Source organism: Marasmius oreades, chromosome 7, assembly GCF_018924745.1.
Source record: "Marasmius oreades isolate 03SP1 chromosome 7, whole genome shotgun sequence".
NCBI classification, from domain to species: domain Eukaryota; kingdom Fungi; phylum Basidiomycota; class Agaricomycetes; order Agaricales; family Marasmiaceae; genus Marasmius; species Marasmius oreades.
The window spans coordinates 3628959-3643920 of record NC_057329.1 but is presented as its reverse complement, the minus strand read 5'-3'; the positions used below and the strand labels follow the sequence as shown (position 1 = coordinate 3643920).

At 44.9% G+C, this 14962-nt stretch overlaps 3 protein-coding genes across 3 annotated transcripts; all 3 read right to left on the bottom strand.

Moving 5' to 3' along the window:
• Nucleotides 1-7180: 7180 nt before the first annotated feature.
• On the bottom strand, nucleotides 7181-8831 carry E1B28_011894 (uncharacterized protein; the record flags this gene model as incomplete). Its single annotated transcript, XM_043156952.1, has 7 exons — nucleotides 7181-7577; nucleotides 7637-7819; nucleotides 7883-7955; nucleotides 8027-8334; nucleotides 8386-8571; nucleotides 8628-8736; nucleotides 8789-8831. The coding sequence occupies 7 exons, from the start codon at nucleotides 8829-8831 to the stop codon at nucleotides 7181-7183; spliced, it is 1299 nt and encodes a 432-aa protein (XP_043006767.1).
• Nucleotides 8832-9947: 1116 nt separating this feature from the next.
• E1B28_011893 (uncharacterized protein) lies at nucleotides 9948-11064 on the bottom strand (the record flags this gene model as incomplete). The annotated part of the gene is made up of 6 exons (XM_043156951.1): nucleotides 9948-10063; nucleotides 10121-10324; nucleotides 10387-10402; nucleotides 10470-10637; nucleotides 10698-10812; nucleotides 10919-11064. 6 exons carry the CDS (start codon nucleotides 11062-11064, stop codon nucleotides 9948-9950), a joined length of 765 nt encoding a protein of 254 aa, XP_043006766.1.
• A 936-nt stretch (nucleotides 11065-12000) lies between these two features.
• Nucleotides 12001-14628, bottom strand: E1B28_011892 (uncharacterized protein; the record flags this gene model as incomplete). Its single annotated transcript, XM_043156950.1, has 12 exons — nucleotides 12001-12271; nucleotides 12326-12398; nucleotides 12452-12480; nucleotides 12517-12754; nucleotides 12808-13024; nucleotides 13080-13309; nucleotides 13369-13474; nucleotides 13539-13746; nucleotides 13804-13900; nucleotides 13964-14260; nucleotides 14325-14400; nucleotides 14473-14628. 12 exons carry the CDS (start codon nucleotides 14626-14628, stop codon nucleotides 12001-12003), a joined length of 1998 nt encoding a protein of 665 aa, XP_043006765.1.
• Nucleotides 14629-14962: the final 334 nt, after the last annotated feature.

The window sequence follows — 14962 nt, the reverse complement described above, 5'->3', positions numbered from 1 at the left end:
AAGGAAGGAGTACTACCATTTCTAGAAAGGACCCTGGGAAGAAAGATTTGATATACGTCAGTTTCATTCCACCACTGGTGTTCATTCTATTCCTTGTTCCCTTGGAATTTTAAGATCACATTCAGAACAGTGCGTAATACCCCTGATCGACTGCCAAGTTCCAACGACTCATGAGCTCCTTGAAATCCGTACATCTTTTCTAGTTCGCCCAGTTCTCACCTTTGACTTACATCCCTTCGGATTTTGCATTAAGAAAGGCGGTTAAATGGGTGAGACCTAGGAAGGGTTTCGGTAAAAAACGCCTTCGTGAGTACACTGTACTGTGATGTACACGGGATTCTAATCAACACGGGTTTTTGATTCCAAAGGATACATATTCTGGCCGATGACAGGACTTGGATTTGACTTTGACTCGGATCAACCGATGAATGCTGGTCTTACTATCACGCTACAAAACATTGACGCAAGGCGATTTGGTCGCCCCAGTGTCCCTGAACTCGAGTGAGTACTCATTCTCCTTAGAGTCTAGCGGTATCGAGTTTACCAATGACTTGGATGCTGGAAAGGAAGAAAGAAACACTAGTCCAACTCGTATACAAAGAGTCACTGATTTCTAACCAGATAGACGATCGTCATACGAGGGGAGATACATTCATGAGCGACACCAACGTTCCTCCTGCTGCTACCCAAAGCCCACCAACCCATAAAAGTCATGCATCGCCACAAAGCCAAGTTATGTGAGTCCGGCCGCGGCTTCCATTCAAATGAGGGCCGTATTCTAAAGAATCCACCCTCCGTTTTGTAACAACCAACGCCCCGAGCCGGACCTTGGGGGCTCCGAACCGTTTGAACATTTCCAAAACCCCTGCCGGGATCCCTGAAGTCGGGTTCAATCTTTAAATGACGGTGAGTTCCCAAAGACAGTGACCCCTATCTCAACTTGCTCTCCAACTCACTTTGTTGTTTTATACTTTTCCATTCGACCCCCCAATTCACGCTACGTTCACGAACAAAGATCGGACTGTATGATCACTGTGGTCTGATTCTATCATGGTCACCATGGAAGATGAGATTATAGAAGACAAGAAACCCCTCTCCGGAGCACGTTCACGCTTCGGCCGAGTATGTTGGGTGTTTACTGTTAGAGAGGTGGAATGGTTGGGGTCCATTATCGGTGGTGGGTAGTTTGGAGGGGAGGGGGTCAGAACTATAGGAGCGACCACAACTCACGAGGCTTTAAAGCTTTATAGCTTATCCAGTGGTCTCTTAACGTTCAACATTAAAGTACCCGTGGCCCCAACTTTTCCGTATCCCCGCAAACGACAATCAAATGCGGGGGAATGGTGAGGGTTCCGAAATCAATTACAACCAGAATATGGGCTTACCGAGGATCATATACGGAAGACGTCACCCGCAACGGGATTAGTACTGCCAAAGGCTAACTAACCTTAGATAGCCACGCTAGCCATCCGTAAGGTCAGTGAGTGCCAGTGTTGTTGTAGGCCATCGAACTCTTATCATTTAAGCCCGACTTTTTATTGGTACCAAAAAAAATGAAGCAGATTTCTACGTACGAGCGGGAACAGAAATGTAAGGATCAGGATTGACACGAACTTACTTTGTCCCACGGAGAGCAGTAAATTCATGCATTTTGTTTAAACCGAAGACGTCGCGACGTCTCTCTCAAATCAAAGTTTAAACTTTTTTTGAGTGACCTCTTAAGAACCCACTGCAAAAAAAAATATTGTTATTAGCTTTGAAGCCTGTAGATTGTAGTAGTGTCTTATGTCTCAATCTCAATCATGCTCTCAAAATTTCAACTCAATCTCAATCTCAAAATTCAACTCAAATCTCAATCTCCAAAAATTCAACTCAAATTTCAATATCTCTAAAACTCAATTCAATCTCAACTTGACATGACAGATTGAGAATATGAAGGTGGTTAGATATTTAAAGTTCAAATAATTGAGAGTAAGTAGTATAGTCTATACTAGAGTCAATGGTTATTATAGAGAGCAAAGGTAAGGTTATTAGTATTGCTTGTATTTAAGCAAGGGTGAGATGAAGGTAATGTTAGCTGTTTTGATTGTGTTACACCTGCGCGCACGCCATATCACGGACTTGTAAAAATTCTCCCACACCAAGTACTTAGCAAATTTTTACAAGTCCGTGATATGGCGTGCGCGCAGGTGTAACACAATCAAAACAGCTAACATTACCTTCATCTCACCCTTGCTTAAATACAAGCAATACTAATAACCTTACCTTTGCTCTCTATAATAACCATTGACTCTAGTATAGACTATACTACTTACTCTCAATTATTTGAACTTTAAATATCTAACCACCTTCATATTCTCAATCTGTCATGTCAAGTTGAGATTGAATTGAGTTTTAGAGATATTGAAATTTGAGTTGAATTTTTGGAGATTGAGATTTGAGTTGAATTTTGAGATTGAGATTGAGTTGAAATTTTGAGAGCATGATTGAGATTGAGACATAAGACACTACTACAATCTACAGGCTTCAAAGCTAATAACAATATTTTTTTTTGCAGTGGGTTCTTAAGAGGTCGCTCAAAAAAAGTTTAAACTTTGATTTGAGAGAGACGTCGCGACGTCTTTGGTTTAAACAAAATGCATGAAACGTCAGCGGAGAGACAAGGCTTCCCGAGTGCTTTCGACGGGGTATAATCAAATCCAAATGAACGATTATGAATACGTACTAGTACGTATCTTTATCTTCAATTAATATAATACGGCGGTCCCTGGAAGAAATGCGTACATGCGTCCGTCGCCTTCGCTCGAGGAGAGTTAGAGCCTATATTTTTCGGGATACATTGCACTTACAACGTTGCTTTGGACTAAACGACCATGAAGCCCATCTCCATAGTTGAATAGTATTTCTATTTGCACCCTGTAAAACGAAACATCATGAGATATGTCCTATCTCACCCAGAAGTTAACCAAATAAAAATTAAAGGTACTTTTCGGTGCTGCACCTCTGTAGTATATGTACGGTACAACCCACCACTCGAGCTGTGGCACGTATTCTAGAGGTCATCCAGGTTAAGGTGCATTTAATAATCATCCTTGAAACGACATCCGCCCTTCAGGATAAAGAAACTTAGTCGGTTCAGGTTGATGGAACGTAGATCGAGAAAACAGCCGCAGTATTAACCTCGCCCTATCATCAAAGATTTTGTTCTGTCGCTGATCCCGGAAGGGGTTCAGTCACTGGTACATACGTAGCACCGGGCGAGCGTAAGTTATCACAAACATGTTGCGATCGGAAGAGTCGTTGAAAAAGAGTCTGGGAAGGTTCGACGCGAATCTGAGTAGCTCGGACGCATTGATCATGATCATGATTAGTGCAACTGGTGCGCATAGAATGAATCCCTTCGCTTTTGGCTGTGTTTAATGTGGGTGGATGGCGTATGGTGGTCCTTCCATGACTCCGGGTGAAAAAGCCCTTGTATGATGTATCCTTCATTGGAAGTACCGCTTGTTCACGGTTTAAGCACGATACCTTGGTAATACTCAACTTTCGTTCCGCTGCAGGCCTCGGCTTACTTGGAATCTCGGCGCGTGTTGAATGTTCCAAAACGTTGAAGTTGAGGATATTGAAGATCTAGGAAGAAGTTAGGATCCAGGATTCTGGCTCGAGAGTCGAAGGTCAGCGTGGGTGATTGACGGAACCAAATTTCAAAGTCCAACTCCGGAACTTCTACTGTACTTATGCACGTGCCAACACGCGACGCGTCGCCTACACTTTTTCCCAAGCAGAAAAGCTCCAAGCTTTTCCTTTACTGTCTATAATTGCTTTTGTGCAACTTTTATGTCTGAACAGTGAATTTTCTTTCGACTCAGATAGCGTCCGCAAGATGATCAAGTTCACCAAGTTTCTGTTACACCAGGGCCATCGGCGTAACCGTTGTACATCGGTTATTTGGAGCTTCATATATCACAACTCGTGCTTTTTTGACTATAAGCATTTGGGTAGCTCATTCAACTATGATGACTTAGACTCTGACGACATAGGAATGACTCTATAGATAACAGAGTGATCGTGGATTGTGACGTGTATTCATTTGACATCCTACGTATTTACCATCCCCGTGTTTACCTTGTCTAAATTTCCATATCTATATCTTCCGGGTGCCACGACATCCCGAGCGTAAAAGATGCTAGGGTCACTTCTGCCGGTAACAATATCCCGGTGAGTTTCTACGGACTTGGAGGATATCTGTCGTCGCTGCCACTCGGAAGTGGGTCCAAATTTGGAAGGCGGGTCATCAATCAGATGTCAACGCGCCAACGGTCACTGTAATCCTCCCACGTATTTTCTTCCAGAGCTGACGAGGTGGCAAGATGGACTTGTATTTGTGAGTGACTTGTGATCATACCTACTAGCAATGTAGAAACCTGCCACTCATTTAGCATTTCCAGAGAATGTCCTTTCTGTCCTTATTACTACCCCCGCGAACACAAAGAGGAGCACCTATTCAGTCACAAAGGAAGCGGCGAAGGATGCGAAAACATCACACTTTCTGGTCTGCTTTTATCTTTTTTCTGTTGCAAGAACCACTAGAAAACTTACATAAACTTGCCCGGCACAGGATGGTCTCTTGTAGTTTGCCGTTCAATCTCTGAGCCCGACAAATACCAGTGCTACCGATGTTGTCACACCGCGATCCTTCCAGCTCTTTTTCTACATATCCGATCGGAACATGTGAGTACCCATCAATAACCCCGTTGTCGTGAAGTGCTGACTGGTAACTCCCCGCGCCCTCCGCCCCCCGTTGGAAGCCCGGAATGATCGAGGCGCTTGTCGATTGGGGTGAGAAAGACCAGCAAAGCCTTGTTAGACCACTAAAATGTCCTCAACCGATACGTCCCATCAACATGGAGCGACTAAGGTCCCTTGATTTTGAAGTCGAACTTCCCTTATCCTGAATGGCGGATTTGCCGCTCTCAAGGAACTGCCTTTAAGAAGTGACTCAGACTGCCTTAATGTATGAGTGGCAGAGTTCGAGAGGTGAAGCTTGAAGTCAGAGACTACACACTTGTGCTGACGAGCCTATGCTGAGACTTGCGGACCGGGCCAAGGTTATGATTCAAATTTTTCAACCCTAGTACTATTGCTTTTAAATTTTCTCCATAAAATCGTTCAGACTTTTTATGTAACTCCCTCACGGACTTATTTTGAACGACGCGAGGACAAGAAGGGAACCTTTCACAATGCACATTGCGAAGAAAATTAACGGAAGTGCCAATGACTCCGTGTCTGGGTCTGGGCCGGCTTACGAAGTTCAATCAAATGAAGCCTATCCAATGACCACTGTACCTCCAATGTTACAAGTCCAACACGGGCTTCACTTTTCGAGTGGGCAACGGAGTGACATCCTGGGTCAGAAACTGCGGCACTTACCGAGGCGCGCCTGTCTATCCCCAAATAGACCTTCAACCCGTCGGTATCTTTGACTTTCGGTTTTTGAATTGGCTGGTCAGACGTCTGCTTGGAACATTCTATTACAGGCGTCCTGGGTCTAGTCTCCTTTATTCACACAGGTGACCCTCTATCCTAGCCTTCAGGCTGCTAGTCACTGGGAAGTTCAATCCGTCCTAACTTACATTGAGAATCCACCTAATACCGGGACGAATTTGAAGCCGCTGTCGGAATGTGAATATTGCAACGTGCTGGAAACCGTAATTGAAGAACGTTTATGTGTACTTGTAACTATATCTTCGAGGACGGTGTCCCGCAATAATTATTGGAGTTTCCAGCTCATGCTAAAAAGCCCTGTAACAGACTACTTATCCCTCGACCATTTTCGATCTTCTGCCAGCTTTCCAGCGTTTCGGGATTTCGGTAAACCTTGCGGCCAACTTGATTAACGGTGAACCGTCACTGTGATGAACTAAGTACCATACCCATGCCAAACACCGGCGAAACAAGGCACCCGTAAGTGAGGCCCGCGACAGGTTTTTAATTGTCCCTCCTTGGGACGAGTGCTTGAAGGAGTCGAAAGACGCAGCGCGTTGACAACCTGTAGCTACATCGAGACGTACAGTCATCCCTGCCAGGGCGGCGGACAATGACGCGGTTCATGAGTAGCTCAGACACCGTCATGCGCCGCCATCAGCAAAATGACATAAGCCTTTTCGGCTTTTTTAGGCTTTTTTGGACTTTTTTGATGGCAGGCAAGACAAGCCAATTTTCGGGACTTTTTAAATCATATATGGATAAGAAAAGCTCATGACCATTTATTTGACGCTTACTAAATCTTATGTATTCTATTTACCTCTATTTGCTTGGTCCGCACTCGCTACCGACTTGTCCCAAAAGGGACATAGATTGCAGCTTGTCGGCTTTTCCGTATTTTTGGTGGGGAAAAAGCCGAAAAAAGTCGGACAAGCCGGCAATGGTTGTTTACTGATGGCAGTGGTACACATCAAACACATCCTGAGGACCGCGTTACGCATACTACTGTTATGCCTTAAATTGAGAGTCGCAGTGGAACTTTGAATTCTGGTAATTGATATGAACATCTGGTATTTCCCTTTCATCAATAAGGCGTTGGTGCCGAGAACCCTCTGCAGCTGGCAAGTTGAAGTTCTCAATCGAGATGGAAGGCTAGGGTCGGCGGGAAGTCCACGGTTGCTTTTCGTGTTTTGCAACCCGGTCTCATTGTTTTTTGTGGGTGACGTCACTCTATTGTAGGTCATAACAATGGTACAATGGTACATTTAATGAAAACTACTATAGTGTTCTGGGCCTTCTGTAAAGTACGTTTGGCGGCTGGCCTACCACGCCTCTTCTGTACTTTGATCCTAGGTAGTGCCGCACTGTCATCGAGTGGTTAGTAGCTGCGACGCCGGAGCTAGATATACACTTCCCACGATTATGGACCTGCCCTAAAGTGTGACGTGGCAGTCCATGCACGCGACTGTCCTTCCACTCTTCCTCGATGGCCAGCTCAAGAGGCTGTCACTTCTAAGGTCTGAAATTCAGTAAGTATATTTGTCTATATATCTAAACTGTGCTGTCTGACCCCCTATGATTCAATTTTTGTTTAGCCCTTTCAAACAAAGAATTATTCAACACCATACATACATAGGCATGGGAGTTGTATTTGAGATCTAATATACATAGTAGGTACATGTAAGAACCATATATCTTATTCCTGAAGCTCACAATGCAACTGTGCAATAACCTCTGCCATTTGACCAAAGATGGTCCATGCATTTCTCATTGCTTTTGGACCAACAAGAGAGGGACTTCCAGTGACTCTAAATGCCACATCTGCTATGGCATCAAAGTCATTATCCACCCATTGGAAAACTTCATCATGTGGGGGCAGTTGTGCACGCAACTCTGCTATCAACTCCACTGGGACATTGATAGCACCACTGACAAGGCCAAACTCCTCTGGGCATTCCATCACATGTCTAGGTGTTACACCACTAGGCAATGGTGAGTTCGTCTGCCTCCGCACTTTATGTGAATTCCAGTAGGCAACAAAATCATCAAGAGATGATTGAATCAGTTTAGGAAAGAGCCAGTGGAAGAGATCACTTTGAAGTTGAGTTAACACTATGAAAGGTTCTCATTAAGCAAGATACTCTGAACTCACACATGGTTTGGGTTTGATTGACAGAATAAACCGTTTGTCTTGCCCTCCTCTATAATCTCACGGATACCTTTTCCAATATACTGCCGTAGCCATTTCCAGGTACTTTCGATCACAATATTGTGAGTACTCTTAGTCTCCCAGACAACAGGTACCTCATTTGGATCGAGACTAGAGCACTGTTCCCTATATCAGGTAAGTCAGTCATTATATTCCAACTCTCCCAAATCCCAAATTGTAATCTCGTACCTGATTGTGTGCTGCTGCCTTCTCATCTCCTTTGTTTCATGTCCAAGATCATACGTCATTTGAACTGCTGCCCCTGTTAAGTTTAAATTCACCGTTCAGCCCAAGTTCCTCAAGAACAGTAGAGTAGTATAGATAGATACTCACTATGTCCTGCAGCCACAATCATGTCTAGATGCAGGTGGCCCACTGCAGCTCCATCCCGTGCATCAGGGACAGCCTTCATCATATGTATAAAGCCTATATGATCTCGGAAGCCATATACCCCAATGCTAATAGCTCCCATTTGCAGGGCTTGACGAGCAAACTTCTCGAAACCATCGGTATGAATTTCTTGAAAGGGTCCGATAACAAGCAAGTGTCCGCGCGCAATCTTGGGCTGCCCATAACCTGGCATTCGTCCACGGGCTGCTCCGGGCTCCTGCACTTCCTTCATGACTGCCCGGATCGTGTCACTGCCAATTCATGTTAATTTGTACTGCAGACAGACTAACATCAGATTTTACCGTGGAAGAGGGACGTGATCTCGAGACAGCCTGTTTTGGATGGTGTTCGGGCCACTTCTTCCCGAGATGTCGTCATCAAGCTTTTCAATAATGACTGTTTTGATGACCTCTGGTGGCATGGCTTTCGAGTTTTTACAGGCGGTCGGAATATAGAACTTCTTCAACAACTGAAAATATTTGCTTCTTCTGAGCAACCACAATGTCAGTTCTGTGTACTACGAAATAGGAGGAGGTACACACACCCGATTGCATAGTTGAACTTAGCCTTCAAGCGTGCTCGTGCTTGGTCCTCTCTCAACATTTCAGGTGCCATAACTCTAAGGGCCTCCTTGAGATCATCGTCCATGGGTTCTATATGTGATATGAGTTGTATGACAAACTATAATAAAACAAGCAAACTTACTCTCTCCGTTACTATAACCATTGTGGCCATCAGGATTTGCCATGTACAGAGTAAACTGAGTGGGAGTTGTGAGCAGAAGGACACTAAGGAAGTGGGAAACACAGATTATTTATACTGTTTGGAAGACAATGTGTATCAAAAGGCATATTAGGCCACTATCCCAAACAGCATCACAATGACTGACATGTATAATGGGCATAATATAATGGCATATACTATACCACCAAACTCAGATGACGTGTCAGTACTCAGTGCGGGTGTAAATTCTGCCCTTGAACCAAAGCCACATCGAGTACGTCTAGTAACGCATAGGTTCAAGGAATATACAGAATGCATTCGTCATAATCTAATTCCTTTCCGACCCAATGCATGACTTAGCCCATGTCTTGAACAAAAGTGCAGAACTACCGACAACTCAGAAAACCACACATGCTTTCGCCGCATCACCCGTAGCTTTCATTCTAATCTCACGCTTCCAATCATACGTGTTGGAAACTAGGACCACGTTGTATGAAACTTTGAAGTCTTGTAGTGAACTTCAAATGGACGCCCGAATCGATGATGTGCGCAACGTCGAGAACAGAACTCGTTTCGAAGCCACCGAAGCAAACTTCACGATGTTCTGCCATGTTTGACTTCATTCGGTTCTCGGAATCACAAGCATCCTGGAGTGTCACTCTGGCGGCAAACACAGCTAGGCTGAGCAGAGCATTGACTGTTCTAACAGTTTGCGGAATGCCAGGCACCGAGTCGATAGTCGTGAACAACATGCTGGGTTCGTCGTGAAAAAATGCATCTTGAGGAATGGACGCGGGACTTCAGAATAGCGTCAAAGGGTTCCCAAAGGCGGCGGTAAAGGTTATCCGACACGTCGAATTCGAGGACATGTATTGAATGTATATCCTTTTTCCATATCTGTCTACATCCTCCGAAGTCTGCTTTGCAAACGCTCGACCCGGGATACGAAGCTGGAACAATCACCAGTCAGCATCCAGATAGAGATACGACATGAAGCGAAGCTTAGACTTACCGCAAAACAAAGTTGGCGATATTCATCCGACTCTGTCTCGAGTCCCCACACACTGAGGGTGTCAAAGGCTTGTAATATGGTACTTCTTCGTGCCAGCACTCGTCTGAGAGTCAAGAAACGAGGTACTGATTAGAAGAAAATATCATCGTTGGGTTGGAGTTGGTAATAGGGGTTGGTGGCTATTTGTTGGAAGAGAATAGCATCTGATTCCGCTTTTGGTACGCTGACGATGTGACGTGTGAGGCCTGGAGACAAGAGAGGTTAACTTTTCACTTCGTGCAACCTTAATGAAGGTTTCGTACCGGGGTTCACGAACACGCTCTTCCAACCAGCGACGGGATGGACTCGGAAATGTGGGTGCACGGTCTCTATCGGTTCTCTTCTCACAGCTAGACCAGCGGCCCTGGTTCCATCAGCTTGCATGACGGCGCTGTGAACAGCAGGCTTGCAACCCCTCAAGGTAAGTTTGGAGACCTGGACTGAGCTCCGAGTAGTATACCGCGTAGCTTTTGGACGATCGTGAGTCAAATGAGATGAACACTGACTCAAACAAGAAATAGATACTTACCACAACATGTCGCTCCCTGTTAAAATAAAGGCGCAGTGTTGAAGTGGTTCAAGAAGAACTTGAGTAATGTGGAAGACGCGGACTTGTGTGAATGGTTTCTGATGGAGGATGGAAAGCACCGCAAGTAAGTTATGGCGGCCGCAGACTGCAGTCGTACCTATGAACAAGTGGACGTCAGTATCACGATGCAAGGGCGGAGAGGAAGGCGTGACGAACTTTCTGTAAAACGTTTCCGAGTCGGTGGGGGTGATCTAAAGTGGAGTTGATTAGACCCCACCGGCGAGGAAGAGAAGACGTAAGAGCTGTAATACCTGAAACCTGGCACCCCGAACCTTCTTCCGCTTCCCTTCCTGTTCTTCACAATCACGCGTCTTTCTGTCATTGCCAATCCACTCGAGCGCAATGGCATGTAAGCTCTTCGAATTACTTCAGGGATCGGCCAGGTGTGAGTCAGCATAGACAGGAAGGTTCAAGGAAGTGAATGAAACTACCTTCGATGTGGATGACGCGTCCTGAAAAACGACCCGCTTACAGTTCATCCAATTCAGCATACTTGTATGTAGTATCGCCATCATCCGATGGAAGGCCTGGAATAGAAAGGGTTGACTGCTCTGAGATCGTCTTCAGTTGTTGAATGTCATTAGGGGAAGTGTTCTTCTTGTCCTCAACGGGGGCCATGATACATGGCATGTACTGATATCAGGAAGACTAAATGTCTGCGAGCTCGACCCATGCTTCAAGGTCGTTGTAGAACGTATCGAGGTACGTTCCGGGTTTCGGTCGTTGGGAGGAGCTATTCTTCTTCGACTTTGACAATGTCATTGCCGTCGTAGGTACACACTCCAGCCTGATTTACAGCATCCCAAATGTCTTCGTCGTCTATGGGACTGACCTCCTCAAAACACCGAAATCCGAGTCCTTAACCAGACTTTCGTTGTCGATCCGACCTTATGCCATATAGGATCCAACTGTTTGCCACGAAGGATGTGATTGAATGATGGAAAATAGGCTGCTGGGAGGCTAGGGCTGTCAACAAGGTTGAGCTAGAAAAAGACAAAGACAAGATGCGTTAGCTGGGTTGACGGACAGATAATGTCAGTTTTTTCACGCATGACTTTGGACTGCCTAAGGTCAGAAAGTATCATATTCATACTTTGAATGATGGCACCACGTATTTTGGCCATGGATTTGTAAGGTTCTGAGATAGTTTGACGACATATGCTCATTCTCGTTGATGTTTCGATGAAACCTGTTTTGGTGCGTGAAAAAGTATCGAGACATAAGAGAGTTGGGAATACCACTTACCTCAAAGTAGAAGCTTGAGCACATCATTTGTTGAAGTAGTTGCTCAAGGAGAAGTGGAATTCAATGTTAAGGCTGGATCATGGATGGTGGTTTTGCGGAAAGACGCAGGCTCGTCAGCGTCAAAAATGTGGGTCAGTCAGTAAAACTTGACATCCGTTTGATTGGATGGCCCAGGATAGGTATCTAGTTTATCGTAGCGACACTTGAATCTCGATCGATTGACAGGCTGGACGAGATTCTCGGAAGGCAATATCTAAATTACATTTTTCATTCCGAAGCGTTGACTACCGTGCGAGATGAAGATATGGTTCAGCTTTTAGTACACTCCTCCTTGTCGTTACTGATAGTTTGTGCTTCCTCTGATCCTCCATTCAAAACATTTTGCTTTCTGCGAGACTCCCATTTCTGACCAGTTGTGCGGACCGGTGCCACTTTTTCGAATTCAATGTCGTTGTCGTTGTCATCTTCGCCGTTGTCAGTCTCAGAAGCAATCCCAAGAGCTTGACAAATGTTGTTGCAAGGGTGATTGGTGACGAAGTTATCAAGGCCTTCTGGCCCGTGGTCTCCTGGTCCAGTCGACCTAACCGCAAGTAAGAAATTGCAAATTGAACATTCTAGAATTTAAGATACTTACCCCTTAATTTTCGTGTGTGTCATGGTGTCAAACAGAACATGCCAAAGGCGGTTATTTGTGAATACAGAGGAAGCTAGTGCATTGGGTCAGAGGACAAGGTAAATGAATGGGATCAGTGTGCCATACCTTGCAAGTCAACGTAGACCAAAGTTTGCCTGCTCCAATATTAGGTGAAGTGTGCAAAGGCAGACATTGTCATGAAGGGTAGCTTTTTGTCTCCACATTCAGACAATGTACCGCTGTATTTCGTGGTTTGAACAGTGTGATATGGCTCAATCAGCCACAATATACTTGGCGTGTCATCATCGTTAGCTGCACGCTGGAAGTCGTAGTCAGTTCTTGTAAGTCCGGATGCTTTAGAAGGGCCGTCCATGATGGCTGTCTCGTCCACAATCTCCCTTGCAAGCCAGCAATCAGTGAAAATAAAGTCTTGAAGGAGTCAGCAACCGTGCAATCAATCAATAGCTTGAGCAGGAACCTACCAGTAACAAATGTCACGTTGGCCCTTCGACCGGCATTATAGAACTCCTTCAAAAAATAGCCACCCATCTTTTGCACCTTGATTTCTTGCTCAAGAAATATCGCATTCTTTGTCATTAGAATGTTGTCAGTATCCATGTCTTGTAGATCGCTGAGAGAGCTTCCATCCGGGATGACAGCATATCGCTTTGCAACATACTTCCTGCCGTCAATGACAAGCTGTACGATATGATTAGTCACAGACGGTGATTATGCTAGAGTGGGAAAAACATACCAAATAAACTAATTTGGATGCGCCGCTCTGGAATGGTTTGCATGCTAACTGGGCACTTCGGATATCGTTACCTTGCCAATCCATTCCACCGTGACCAGACACCGTTTCCATCCATTTGGCAAATTGGAGCTTGACCACTTCATACTCGGCCCCAGTCCCGGTATCCTTGGAATCTTTGATAATGTCTTCTGCACCGATGTCGATCATGAAGGTCGAGACCAGTGGAGCCACTACCGTGTCATTGAAAGGTATTGAGAAATACGAATGTTAGCAGATTGATTGTACGTACCTTGAGATTTTTTAGCAGTAGGTTGCGAGTCAGCGGTATTTGCTTTGCGTTTTTTAGTCACGGTTTCAACGAAGTCTGCTGGCAATGCACCGTCACGTAATTCAATCTAAGTCAAAAATTTAAGTGGTATGATGAGCTCAATACAGAGAAAAAGACATAATATGGCATACCTTCTTGATCCGCATGAGAACCCAGAGATGCATTGTTTCCCTTTCTTTCTTTTTTGAACCTCCACCTTTCCGCTCCCCCAGTAGCTTAAACCAGCTTTCATCACAGTCGACATTGTGACGATGCCGATCATAGACTTCTCCAATAGTTGCATATTCTGTCCCGCGCCGCAAGCGAAGTCCACCAGGCCAGCGGATGTGATAATCATCACTAAAAAGGATTTCGGTCATCTTTACCTGGGTGGTTAACAAAGAGAATCAAACTTACTCTTGTATAGATCCTGATGTGTACTTCTGCCAGCACTCAGCATTGATTTCCGTGATCTTTTCGGCAATAGCATCTGTACAGACAGTACCGTTAAGTTCTAAGGATCGATACATATATTAAAAATACAGCACCTGAGAGTACCTTGTCCGCATGCCAAGACTCATAGAGGGTCCGATAGCCATGATTGGTTTCGGCTTTGCTGCATCGGTGTAGAAGTGTAAATAAACTTGAACCATGCGGCCCTTCGAAAGTGCTGCCTGTCGTTGCTCTGTAAAGAGCTGCTCACTCCGACGAGCAGCTGCGACTTTGCCGGCCTTCATTGCAGCTCGGAAAACATCTTCCGGTGTCATATTGTTGCTGCCAGTGCTCTCTCCGGCAGGTATTGGAGCTGGTGGTTGTGTAGAGATGGGAGTCCGAGGAGGCAAGGGAGGAGGCATAGCTTTCAGATCTTCGTCTGCTAGACAATTTAGGTAATTGGTTGAAGTGGAAGTAATCACTAGTGGTGCAAAACCCAGACTGACCTTTCTTGCAAGTGCCACATTTATCACCCTTCAAATTCTTCCACTTGACACCACAAGACATACATTGTGGTATATCCTAATTAATAATAATTAGAGAGGAATTAGTTCCGAGAAGTATGGCAGAAATTTTTACTTTGAGAATATTCACCTTAAAATCTTCCTTTTTCAGAACATTGACAGCGTAGCAACTGGCGCACAGACCTGCTTTCTGTTTGCGTGAAAAGTATTCACCACATCTGGTACCATCTTCCTCACCACAGCAAATAGTGGGATCAACAGTGATGATAGGTTCAGAATCAGCCATAGCAAAAATCTGGGAGAACAATCAAAATGCCATGCCTTATATACCTGTAGTGTGCTTTGATGGAGATGGCCAACTCCAGCTGCCCTAATTTGTCGATCAAAGGAAAATCCTGAATTGAAAAGCTTAAATAAATATTGAATCAGAGGGAGTCACAGAGTATAGAGTAGATATATAAGCAAACACGCTCACTGATTTTTAGACCTTAGGAGTGACAGCTGCTCCTTCTGCTGGCTGTCGAAGAGAGTGGAAGGACCGTCGCGTCAACGTCGAGCTAAAACCGGTTATCTTATCAGGACAAATCAGCAAATCAGCAAGCTGTCTGCACGTGCCGCCG